The sequence below is a fragment of the Pseudophryne corroboree genome, chromosome 2 (assembly GCF_028390025.1).
Source record: "Pseudophryne corroboree isolate aPseCor3 chromosome 2, aPseCor3.hap2, whole genome shotgun sequence".
Taxonomy (NCBI): Eukaryota; Metazoa; Chordata; class Amphibia; order Anura; family Myobatrachidae; genus Pseudophryne; species Pseudophryne corroboree.
Window position 1 is genome coordinate 596,241,446 of NC_086445.1, and position 13,821 is coordinate 596,255,266.

Here is a 13,821-nt window from a genome sequence, read left to right on the forward strand (position 1 = left end):
GAGCCTGGGGAGCTTCCTCTCAGCGGAGCTGTGGAGAGAAAATGGCGCTGGTGAGTGCTGAGGAAGAAGGCCCCGCCCCCTCAGCGGCGGGCTTCTGTCCCGCGATTTTGTGTAAAATTAATGGCCGGGGCTCATGCATATTACAGTGCCCAGCTGTATATATGCCCACTTTGCCAAGAGGTCTCTAATTGCTGCCCAGGGCGCCCCCCCCTGCGCCCTGCACCCTACAGTGACCGGAGTGTGTGGGTTAGTGTGGGCGCAATGGCGCACAGCTGCAGTGCTGTGCGCTACCTCATATGAAGACAGGAGTCTTCTGCCGCCGATTTTGACATCTTCTTGCTTCAACCCGCCGGCTTCTGTCTTCTGGCTCTGCGAGGGGGACGGCGGTGCGGCTCCGGGAACGGACGACCAAGGTTAGGTTCCTGTGTTCGATCCCTCTGGAGCTAATGGTGTCCAGTAGCCTAAGAAGCGCAACCTAGCCGCAGTTAGTAGGTTTGCTTCTATCCCCTCAGTCCCACGTAGCAGAGAGTCTGTTGCCAGCAGAAGCTCTCTGAAAATAAAAAACCTAACTAAAATACTTTCTTATTAGCAAGCTCAGGAGAGCTCACTAAAATGCACCCAGCTCTGTCCGGGCACAGATTCTAACTGAGGTCTGGAGGAGGGGCATAGAGGGAGGAGCCAGTGCACACCAGTAGTACTAAATCTTTCTTAGAGTGCCCAGTCTCCTGCGGAGCCCGTCTATTCCCCATGGTCCTTACGGAGTCCCCAGCATCCACTAGGACGTTAGAGAAATAAACTTTATTGAACTCTACATTTGCTATGTTCATGGTAACTGCTGCAGTTTTGCTGTTAACAGCCCCAAATATACTTTGAATCAAGCGGTCACTGAATTGATAGGAGGAGGTTGAGATTTGTCCTGCAGCAATATGTGATAAATCCCTTGAAGGGCATTCGGTTGACAGATCTACAGTAAAAACATAGACATTAAATAGGTTGAAATAGGTTGACCCCAAATGGCAGCGACTACACGAGCCCTGGTGTGAATAGTCGAACCCATGATCGCACAATGCATTTCCTATGGATCACAGGTGTGACTATTCCAATATGCCCATAGGTGGGCACGCTAACTGTGGTGAACCAGTTGCACTTGCGACTATTGAGGCTGAGCATATCTGATTTTGAAGTACAGAAAAGAGTGGAGAAATCATACTGAAACGCCAATAAAAGTAGCAAATAAGACAGTAGGACATTATTGGCCATAAGCAAAGTATTGGAGGCAGCTCAGAAGTTAAATGGTAGATTTTTCCAACTTTTAGAAATTATATAAAAATGATAGCCAGCAAGTGTATTTCAGCAAATAGAAGTGTCTAGATAATTATGGGTATATTAAAGTGTCTCTATAGCGTGTTTTAAGTGTGGATATACCAGTTTGTAGTAAGTTGAAAAAATAAAATCACTTGCAATCTGCAAGTTCAAAAACCCCTTTACCATCTATACAAGACCCAAAATACATGTCCCACATCATTTAGTCACCTGAAAATGACAATAAATAGCCTTTCCCATCTATACAAGACCCAAAATACATGTCCCCCATCATTTAATCATCTGAAAATTACAATACATAGCCTTTCCCATCTATACAAGACCCAAAATACATGTCCCACATCATTTAATCAACTGAAAATGACATGTCTTCATTGACCATATTTTCCTATTGAAATAGTGATTTGTCCTCATACCTAGTCTGGATCTGTAAACTAAAACCTGCATTCACACATTGAGACCCACATTAAGTTCATCTCACATGTCAGTTACATCTCACATAAGCCAAAATCTCACATAAGCCAAAATCGTAAGCACACATAGTCCATATCTCAAGAAAAGTTAGTCAAAATCTGTGCTATCTGGGCTCCAGGGAGTTCAAGGGAAATCGCAAGTAAAAATCGGGCATAGCAAGGATCTCACCGTGTGTACACACCACATAGATTTCTATACAAGTGTATATATTGAAAGATTTTATTATTATACATGTACAATAAACAAGCAAACATACAAATATGAAAAAGCAAATATGACATAATTCCAAGGGGGGCTGGATATGAAAGATAACTCTCTCATGACCATAAAGAAGAGTAGAAATCAGCAAGGTGGCAGGTACATACACAGAAGAACAAAGTAAGGATTAGAAACTGGACCACTCCAATTTAAGGGCATATACACTGCTCAAAAAAATAAAGGGAACACTAAAATAACACATCCTAGATCTGAATGAATGAAATATTCTTATTAAATACTTTGTTCTTTACACAGTTGAATGTGCTGACAACAAAATCACACAAAAATTATCAATGGAAATCAAATTTATTAACCCATGGAGGTCTGGATTTGGAGTCACACTCAAAATGAAAGTGGAAAAACACACTACAGGCTGATCCAACTTTGATGTACTGTCCTTAAAACAAGTCAAAATGAGGCTCAGTAGTGTGTGTGTCCTCCACGTGCCTGTATGACCTCCCTACAACGCCTGGGCATGCTCCTGATGAGGTGGCGGATGGTCTCCTGAGGGATCTCCTCCCAGACCTGGACTAAAGCATTCGCCAACTCCTGGACAGTCTGTGGTGCAACGTGGCGTTGGTGGATGGTGCGAGACATGATGTCCCAGATGTGCTCAATTGGATTCAGGTCTAAAGAATGGGCGGGCCAGTCCATAGCATCAATGCCTTCGTCTTGCAGGAACTGCTGACACACTCCAGCCACATGAGGTCTAGCATTGTCTTGCATTAGGAGGAACCCAGGGCCAACCATACCAGCATATGGTCTCACAAGGGGTCTGGGGATCTCATCTCGGTACCTAATGGCAGTCAGGCTACCTCTGGCGAGCACATGGAGGGCTGTGTGGCCCCCCAAAGAAATGCCACCCCACACCATTACTGACCCACTGCCAAACCAGTCATGCTGGAGGATGTTGCAGGCAGAACGTTCTCCTTGGCGTCTCCAGACTCTGTAACATGTGCTCAGTGAGAACCTGCTTTCATCTGTGAAGAGCACAGGGCGCCAGTGGCGAATTTGTCAATCTTGGCGTTCTCTGGCAAATGCCAAACGTCCTGGGCTGTAAGCACAACCATCACCTGTGGACGTCGGGCCCTCATACCACCCTCATGGAGTCTGTTTCTGATCGTTTGAGTGGACACATGCACATTTGTGGCTTGCTGGAGGTCATTTTGCAGGGCTCTGGCAGTGCTCCTCCTGTTCCTCCTTGCACAAAGGTGGAGGTAGCGGTCCTGCTGCTGGGTTGTTGCCCGCCTACGGCCTCCTCCACGTCTCCTGATGTATTGGTCTGTCTCCTGGTAACGCCTCCATGCTCTGGACACTAGGCTGACAGACACAGCAAACCTTCTTGCCACAGCTCGCACTGATGTGCCATCCTGGATGAGCTGCACTACCTGAGCCACTTGTGTGGGTTGTAGACTCCGTCTCATGATACCACTAGAGTGAAAGCACCGCCAGCTTTCAAAAGTGACCAAAACATCAGCCAGAAAGCATAGGAGCTGAGAAGTGGTCTGTGGTCACCACCTGCAGAACAACTCCTTTATTGGGGGTGTCTTGCTAATTGCCTATAATTTTCACCTGTTGTCTGTTCCATTTGCACAACAGCATGTGAAATTGATTGTCAATCAGTGTTGCTTCCTAAGTGGACAGTTTAATTTCATAGAAGTGTGATTGACTTGGAGTTACATTGTGTTGTTTAAGTGTTCCCTTTATTTTTTTGAGCAGTGTATATCATAGTACATCAAAGAGACCAAAGTTCAAGGGACATGTGCGGTTAGTGTATTCAGTATGAATGAACCTCTCGTTGGATACAGTAGAATTAATCAAAGCTATTTAAAAGAAAAGAGTGGGTGCATGTCAAAGCTGCAGGAACCTATAAAACAGGCTATGGGAGATGAAACTCAGAGCTAAGTTGTCCATAGTAGCACATGACCCACTGCGCTATAAATACGGCTTAATGTGGACACCCCATAACACAACCACAAAAAGCTACAGTCTAAAGAATTCAGCTTTTCAAAAGTGGCATTACCTCAGAATGGCAAAGAAGGATCTAATCCATCAGCCACCAGAAGCTTATGAGCTGCCAGCCAAACCTGTCTGTACCAGAATGGGAGGACAACCCACAAGAGAGGACGCAGCCAGTAAAAGTTGAACAGAGGTTAAAGACAGACCAGCCCAATGAGCATTCCCACACACTGGAAGAGCTACCAAGTCACGAATATGCATCAATTGCGCAGCTGAATGATAACAGCACCTGTCTAGCAACACCAGCCACCATCATCCTGGGGTCTACAAAATGTTTTATAAGCAATTCGGGGATGTTTACACCACCGAAGGAGGTAAAATATCTAATTATAGTAGAAGACAAATATAAGGGAAGTGCTAGCCTGGGATAAAAACAGTAACATGTCGTTCAGGGCAATTTGTACCTCAGAGCTAAGAGCCATAAGGCCAGAAATAGTAGGAGAAGCATGAATCGCACAAGCCAGTGGCTCTATGGTAAGAGCAAACAAGGGCAGGGACGAGGTACAGCCCTGACAAGTACCTAGGCCTGATGCATTAGAGTTAGTGATCAGACCTAGCAACCAAAGACACCATGACATATCACAAATCATTAGAAAGTTCATTCAACAGAATCAAATACCTTGGCAGTATCCAAGGACACCACCAGGGCAACCTCACTGTCTGCATGCCATACCTGAAGTTAAAGATGTCTGACATTAAAGCCAGTTTGGTCAAGATGAGCACTCTTCAGTATACTCGTATTTCAACATAAAGCCAACATTTTAGCCAGTATTTTAAGGTCAGTGGATAGCAAGACAATAGAGCAATAGGAGTACGGCTAAGTCAGATTATTACCAGGCATGGGAAGGACAACTATCAAAGCCTCTGACAAACAAGGAGGCAAAGAGACAGCAGCAGATAAATCATTAACAGTCTCAAGTATTTTAGGGGCAAAAACACTCAAATTTGTCTTATAAAGCTCAATGGGGAAGCCATCAACCCCAGGGGCCATAACACCAAGGAAAGATTTGATGGTGTCCTTCTAATCTCTTCTAAGGAGACAGAAAAGTCAAAAAATGCATGACTGGCAGGCAACAAAGATGGAAAGGATATCTGTTCCTAATAAGAGGGCAATTCCTCTAAATCAGGCATGTCCAAAGTCCGGCCCGGGGGCCAATTGCGGCCCGTGCTCACATTTCCACCGGACCGCAGCCTCTGTGCAGCCCTCAGCTCTCAGGCACATTGCCTTTGCAGACCGCTGCACCCTGCCGCACTGACACTCCCTGCTCGTTGCTATCAGCTGCGCAACGCGGTGACTGACAGCTATCTTCCCATCCTCTGCTTGCAGACTATAGGCTGGTCTGCTGATGATCTGATGAGACAGAAGGGCTGGGGTTGACTCTCCCGCCGAGACAAACTCAGCCCTCCTGTGTGTATGAATCTATAAAAGGAGACACCGGGGAGGATCATCACGGTGGCCATCTTTACTGCAGCTCTGCAGCAGTGTGCGGTGATCAGCCGACTCAATAAGTTCAGTGCTTCACTCCCTCATAGGTGTTCTGGGCTAAAGCATTTTCACTTGTAAATAGTTCTCCAATGTGTATCTGGCAGCACTGCTGGGGGCATATGTGTGTCTGGCAGCACTGTGGGGGCATATAATGTCTATCTGGCAGCACTGCTGGGGCATTTAATGTGCATCTGGCAGCACTGCTGGGGGAATATAATGTCTATCTGGCAGCACTGCTGGGGCATTTAATGTGTATCTGGCAGCACTGCTGAGGGAATATAATGTGTATCTGGCAGCACTGCTGGGGGCATATAATGTGTATCTGGCAGCACTGCTGGGGTAATATAATGTTTATCTGGCAGCACTGCTGGGGGAATATAATGTGTGTCTGGCAGCACTGTGGGGGCATATAATGTCTATCTGGCAGCACTGCTGGGGCATTTAATGTGCATCTGGCAGCACTGCTGGGGGAATATAATGTCTATCTGGCAGCACTGCTGGGGCATTTAATGTGTATCTGGCAGCACTGCTGATGGAATATAATGTGTATCTGGCAGCACTGCTGGGGGCATATAATGTGTATCTGGCAGCACTGCTGGGGTAATATAATGTTTATCTGGCAGCACTGCTGGGGGAATATAATGTGTATCTGGCAGCACTGCTGGGGGCATATAATGTGTATCTGGCAGCACTGCTGGGGGCATATAATGTGTATCTGGCAGCACTGCTGGGGGCATATAATGTGTATCTGGCAGCACTGTTGGGGGCATATAATGTGTATCTGGCAGCACTGCTGGGGCATATAATGTGTATCTGGCAGCACTGCTGGGGGAATATAATGTGTATCTGGCAGCACTGCTGGGGGAATATAATGTGTATCTGGCAGCACTGCTGGGGGCATATAATGTGCATCTGGCAGCACTGCTGGGGGCATATAATGTGTATCTGGCAGCACTGCTGGGGGAATATAATGTGTATCTGCCAGCACTGCTGGGGGAATATAATGTGTATCTGGCAGCACTGCTGGGGGCATATAATGTGTATCTGGCAGCACTGTTGGGGGCATATAATGTGTATCTGGCAGCACTGCTGGGGGAATATAATGTGTATCTGCCAGCACTGCTGGGGGAATATAATGTGTATCTGGCAGCACTACTGGGGGCATATAATGTGTATCTGGCAGCACTGTGGGGGCATTTAATGTGTATCTGGCAGCACTGCTGGGGCATATAATGTGTATCTGGCAGCACTGCTGGGGGAATATAATGTGTATCTGGCAGCACTGCTGGGGGAATATAATGTGTATCTGGCAGCACTGCTGGGGGAATATAATGTGTATCTGGCAGCACTGCTGTGGGAATATAATGTGTATCTGGCAGCACTGCTGGGGGAATATAATGTGTATCTGGCAGCACTGCTGGGGGCATATAATATGTATCTGGCAGCATTGCTGGGGGCATATAATGTATATCTGGCAGCACTGTGGGGGCATTTATGTATCTGTTCGGCCCCTACACATTTTTACCTCACCAAATCTGGCCCTCCTTGCAAAAAGTTTGGACACCCCTGCTCTAGAGAGTATTTAACCCAAATTAAGCAATTTTCATCTCAGAACTAATTGAATTGAACCCTTAGGGGATTACACAGAAAAACTAGATATAATAAGACTATGGTAGTATAAGCCTCCCTATAAGCCACATATAACTGCAATACTGATCATATACACATACCAAGTGTCAATAAATGCTACTGCATATACTTAATCTTTATTAATCAATAGCCACAAACCGATTACTTACCGTACTGTGAGATATAGTTAGGTACCCATATTTTACACCGCACTTTCTTTTCTGCCAAACTTTCCGAATGCTAAAATAAAAAAAGGTCTTATCAAATAACGAGTTTTATGGTAAGAACTTACCGTTGTTAAAACTCTTTCTGCGAGGTACACTGGGCTCCACAAGGATGGACAATGGGGTGTAGAGTAGGATCTTGATCCGAGGCACCAACAGGCTCAAAGCTTTGACTGTTCCCAGAATGCACATGCCATACCAACCCGAAGAAGCTAAGTGCGTCAGGGTGGGCGCCTTGTGGAGCCCAGTGTACCTCGCAGAAAGAGTTTTAACAACGGTAAGTTCTTACCATGAAACTCGTTTTCTGCTGCGGGGTACACTGGGCTCCACAAGGATGGACAATGGGGATGTCCTAAAGCAGTTCCTTATGAGAGGGGACGCACTGTAGCGGGCACAAGAACCCGGCGTCCAAAGGAAGCATCCTGGGAAGCGGCAGTATCGTAGGCATAGAACCTTATGAACGTGTTCCCGGAGGACCACGTAGCCGCCTTGCACAATTGGTCAAGGGTCGCACCACGTTGGGCCGCCCAAGAAGGTCCAACAGACCGAGTAGAATGGGCCGTAATGTAAGCAGGAGCCGACAGACCAGCCTTCATATAAGCATGTGCAATCACCATTCTAATCCACCTGGCCAGGGTCTGCTTGTGAGCAGGCCAGCCACGTTTGTGAAATCCAAACAAAACAAAGAGAGAATCAGATTTTCGAATAGAAGCAGTTCTCTTCACATAGATACAGAGAGCCTGTACCACATCCAAAGACCGCTCTTTGGGAGACAAATCAGGAGAGACAAAGGCCGGAACCACAATCTCCTGATTAAGGTGGAACGAAGAAACCACCTTAGGTAAATATCCGGGTCGAGTCCTAAGAACTGCCCGGTCACTGTGAAAAATCAGATATGGGGAACTACAAGACAAGGCACCCAAGTCCGACACTCTTCTAGCAGAGGCAATAGCCAACAAGAACACCACCTTAAGGGAAAGCCACTTAAGGTCAGCTGAACCAAGAGGTTCAAACGGAGGCTCCTGCAACGCCTCCAAAACCACCGACAAGTCCCAAGGAGCCACAGGCGGGACATAGGGAGGTTGGATACGCAACACACCCTGAGTGAAAGTATGAACATCAGGTAAAGACGCAATTTTTCTCTGAAACCACACAGACAAGGCAGAAATATAAACCTTTAGGGAGGCCAGACGCAGGCCTAAATCCAGGCGCTGCTGCAGAAAAGCCAAAATTTTGACTGTACTAAACTTGGAAGCGTCATAATTGTTATATGCGCACCAAACAAAGTAGGAATGCCAGACCCTATGGTAAATCCGAGCAGAAGCCGGTTTCCGGGCCCGCAACATAGTTTGAATAACCGCCTCAGAAAACCCTGTAGCCCTCAAGACGGAAGCTTCAAGAGCCACGGCGTCAAAGACAGCCGGCCTAGGTCCTGGTAGACACAGGGGCCCTGAACGAGGAGGTCTGGGCGTTGTGGAAGCAGAATTGGATGCTCTGACGATAGGCCCTGCAGGTCTGAGAGCCAGTGCCGTCTGGGCCACGCTGGAGCTATGAGAAGCAGAATTCCTTTTTCTTGCTTGAACTTCCGAATTACCCTGGGCAGGATTGACACAGGAGGGAACACGTATGGCAGCCGAAACCTCCACGGCACCGCCAGCGCATCCACGAATGCTGCTTGAGGATCCCTTGTCCTTGCTCCGAAGACCGGAACCTTGTGATTGTGTCGAGACGCCATCAGATCTACGTCTGGAAGACCCCACTTTTCCACTAGGAGTTGAAACACTTCTGGATGGAGGCCCCACTCGCCGGCATGCACGTCCTGACGACTGAGAAAGTCCGCTTCCCAATTCAGGACTCCCGGAATGAAGATTGCCGATATGGTCGGTAGATGGCGTTCCGCCCAATGTAGAATCTAACGGATTCGAGTGCCGCCTTGATGATTTATGTAAGCCACTGTGGTGGTGTTGTCCGACTGTACTTGAACAGGACGGCTCTGAATTAAATGCTGGGCCAGGTTCAATGCATTGAAGACCGCCCGCAATTCCAGAATGTTGATTGAGAGGAGAGATTCCTCCTTGTTCCACCAACCCTGAAAGGAGTGTTGCTCCAGCACCGCGCCCCAACCTCTTAGACTGGCATCTGTCGTCAACAGGACCGAGTTGGATATCCAGAAGGGATGGCCCCTGCACAATTGTTGGTCCTGGAGCCACCAGAGCAGCGACAGACGGACCTCTGGAGTTAATGAGATCATTTGAGACCTGATCCAGTGAGGCAGGCCGTCCCACTTGGCTAGAATCAGCATCTGGAGGGGGCGAGAATGGAATTGAGCATACTCCACCATGTCGAACGCTGATACCAGGAGGCCCAGCACCTGCATTGCCGAATGTATCGACACTTGCGGACGAGAAAGGAAGCAACGAATCCTGTCCTGAAGCTTCAGGACCTTCTCCTGGCACAAGAGTGTCCAATAGCGCTCCCAGATGCACCATGCTCTAAGCAGGGATCAGGGAGGATTTCTTACAGTTGATGAGCCACCCGTGGGCTTGTAGAAACCGGACCGTCATATCCAGATGACAAAGGAGAAGTTCTGGAGAATTTGTCAGGAATAACAAGTCGTTCAGATACGGCAGTATCCTGAGCCCTTGACGGCGGAGTACCACCGTCATCACCGCCATTACTTTGGTGAAGACTCGCGGAGCCGTTGTTAAACCAAAAGGTAACGCCCGAAACTGGTAATGGAGGTTGCCAATAGCAAACCTCAGGTATTGCTGATGTGACGCAGCTATAGGAATATGCAGGTAAGCATCCTGTATGTCCACGGAGTCCATATAGTCCCCAGGTTACAAGGCCAGAACTATAGAGCAAAGGGTTTCCATACGGAACTTGGGAAACCTTCACAAACCTGTTCAATGCCTTGAGGTTAAGAATGGGCCGGGAGGACCCATTCGGTTACGGGACTAGAAACGGTGGAGAACAGTACCCCCGGCCCCTCTGCGCAAGAGGCACCTGTACTACGACTCCTGTATCCAGGAGGGTCTGTACCACCGAATGCAGAGTGTTTGCCTTCGTCTGGTCCGACGGGACGTCTGTCTGGCAAAATCAATGAGGGGGTCGGTTTTTGAAGGCTATGGCGTAACCTTGAGTGACAACTTCCCGTACCCAGGCATCTGAAGTGGTTTTCAACCATTCCTGGGTATACCCTAGAAGCCGGCCCCCCACCCTGGGATCCCCCAGGGGGAGGCCCGCCCCGTCATACGGCAGGCTTACCGGTCTTGGAAGCTGGCTGATGGGCCGCCCAGGCTCTTTTTGGCTTCGGCTTACCAGGTTTGGAAGTGCGGGCCTGCTTGTTGTACGCCTGACCTTTTGCTTTACCTGAAGGACGAAAGGGGCGAAAGGATGTATCTTTAGCCTTCGACACAGGAGGAGCGGTACTTGGCAGACAGGCAGTTTTGGCAGTAGCCAAGTCAGCCACTATCTTATTTAAGTCCTCCCCAAACAGATTATCTCCCTTGAAAGGGAGTACCTCCAGGGTTTTTCTAGAGTCCAGATCCACAGACCAGGATCTCAGCCACAATATCCGGCGAGCCAGGACTGACGTAGTAGAGGCCTTGGCCGCTAGGATACCGGCATCAGAAGCCGCCTCTTTAATATAGCGAGAAGCTGTGACAATATATGACAAGCATTGTCTAGCATGGTCAGAAGAGATTTCAGCTTCTAACTCCAAGGCCCATGCTTCAATAGCCTCTGCAGCCCATGTAGCTGCAATAGTGGGACTTTGTGCAGCACCCGTGAGGGTGTAAATCGCTTTCAGACAACCCTACACACGTTTATCCGTAGGCTCTTTTAGAGACATGATGGTAGTTACAGGCAGAGCTGAGGAAACCACCATCCTAGCCACATGCGAGTCCACTGGAGGAGGCGTTTCCCAATTCTTAGACAGCTCTGGCGCGAGGGGATAGCGAGCCAGCATCTTCTTTTGAGGCACAAACTTCGTACCCGGGTTTTCCCAGGGTTCCTGACGTATATCCACTAGGTGATCAGAGGTAAAACTTGTTTAACCACCTTCTGACGCTTGAACCTATCAGGTTTCTTAGGAGGGACAGATGGCTCGGGATCATCCGTAATCTGTAGAATTAATTTAATAGCCTCCAAAAGATCAGGAACATCCACATGTGAACTACCCTCCCCATCAGCCCTATCTGAGTCAGAACCTGTGGGGTCAGTGTAAGTGCCGTCTTCATCAGACGAGGTGTCAGTGACAGCAGTGGATTGTGAGGAGACAAGCGCTTGCTTAGAGGACCCCTTGGACTTAGGCGAGCGATGGTCAGACTTTTTAGTAGTCAGGGACTGGTTCAACTTCTTCAATTGAGCAGATAAATCGTCCGCCCACGGCGGGTTATCTGCAGGGACCACATACGGTTGTACCGGCATTGGAGGTCCCATAGGGGGTGTAAGTTTATGAACTAGCATATGCAGAAGCGTGGAAAAAGCGGCCCACGGTGGGTCATTATGTGCCTCCGTTGCCACTGTCCCACTGGGGGGCAAGGAGCCCGCAGAACCAGAGCCCACAGCTGCTATATTCTCCTCATATAGATATGTGGCTTCAGCAACACCGGCAGTGTGTTCAGCCCCAGAACCGTTACCCTCAGAAGCAGACATGACATAACTTGCAGTATCCGGTAACACAGTACAATTGGCAGCAGCACAATACCTCTTACCCAAACCCCTGCGCAGTGTGGTCAGCACTAGCAGACATAAAGGAGAGATATGGTGACTAAATCACAGAGAAAAATACGTAATAAAGTATATCTTTGTGAAAAATCCTATATCAATATAAAACCTGACGCACCAAGCCCCCTCAGGTTATAGAATATAGGGATAGCAAGTTGAGTGAAAGACACGAAATGGACACCACTCAGCTATCAAATGCACACACAGATAGTCACAGTTTGTACAATGCAGAGGTTATTACTAACAATAATACTGCACTGGACTAGCTTATATATACAGGTTGAGTATCCCTTATCCAAAATGCTTGGGACCAGAGGTATTTTGGATATGGGATTTTTCCGTATTTTGGAATAATTGCATACCATAATGAGATATCATGGTGATGGGACCTAAATCTAAGCACAGAATGCATGTATGTTACATATACACCTTATACACACAGCCTGAAGGTATTTTTAGCCAATATTTTTTATAACTTTGTGCATTAAACAAAGTGTGTGTACATTCACACAATTCATTTATGTTTCATATACACCTTATACACACAGCCTGAAGGTCATTTAATACAATATGTTTAATAACTTAGTGCATTAAACAAAGTTTGCGTACATTGAGCCATCAAAAAACAAAGGTTTCACTATCTCACTCTCACTCAAAAAAGTCCGTATTTCGGAATATTCCGTATTTCGGAATATTTGGATATGGGATACTCAACCTGTATAGCTATATAGTCAATAGATAAACCACTACACAGTAAGAACTGGATGTATATCACATGGTAATTGTACTAGAAAACCCTGACTAAATGCACTCTTTCTTAACTATCACTGTCTAAAAAGGCAGGTAGAATACTTAAGTGTCATGTAAAGTCACAGCACTGACAACCAGGCGGCTTTACACAGGAGGATTTGCCCAAGCAGTCCCAGGAACAGTGAAGCTGAGGGATAATGGCGCCCAGACACTGACAGGGAGTCAGGGAGAGACAGATATGCAGCTCCAGGGCGGGAACATTTGCGGCAAATGGCGCCCTGGGGCTGGGGGAGGGGCTTCAGGTCTAAGCCTTATCCCCCTGCTGGCAAAACCACCGGGTACTGTGGGCTTTATTAAATTGGTTTAGGGGGTCATTCCGAGTTGTTCGCTCGCAAGCTGCTTTTAGCAGCTTTGCACACGCTAAGCCGCCGCCTACTGGGAGTGAATCTTAGCATATCAAAATTGCGAACGAAAGATTAGCAGAATAGCGAATAGACACTTCTTAGCAGTTTCTGAGTAGCTCCACACTTACTCGGCATCTGCGATCAGTTCAGTGCTTGTCGTTCCTGGTTTGACGTCACAAACACACCCAGCGTTCGCCCAGACACTCCTCCGTTTCTCCAGCCACTCCCGCGTTTTTCCCAGAAACGGTAGCGTTTTTTCACACACTCCCATAAAACGGCCTGTTTCCGCCCAGAAACACCCACTTCCTGTCAATCACACTCCGATCACCAGAACGAAGAAAAAACCTTGTAATGCCGTGAGTAAAACTCCAAACTGCATAGCAAATTTACTTGGCGCAGTCGCAGTGCGGACATTGCGCATGCGCATTAGCGACTAATCGCTCCGTTGCGAGAAAAAAATAACGAGCGAACAACTCGGAATGACCCCCTTAGAGAGAAAACCTGACCTGCGCCCATACCCTGG

General features: G+C 47.6%; 1 protein-coding gene across 2 annotated transcripts in view; it reads right to left on the reverse strand.

The window, feature by feature from the left end:
- The window catches only part of LOC135038279 (arf-GAP with SH3 domain, ANK repeat and PH domain-containing protein 3-like), a 141,510-nt gene that overhangs the window by 100,744 nt on the left and 26,945 nt on the right, over positions 1 to 13,821 (reverse strand). For both annotated transcript variants that reach the window (XM_063954637.1, XM_063954636.1), the window contains exon 11: positions 7,360 to 7,429. In XM_063954637.1, the coding sequence (XP_063810707.1) occupies positions 7,360 to 7,429 (70 nt within the window). The remainder of the gene's footprint in view (positions 1 to 7,359; positions 7,430 to 13,821) is intronic.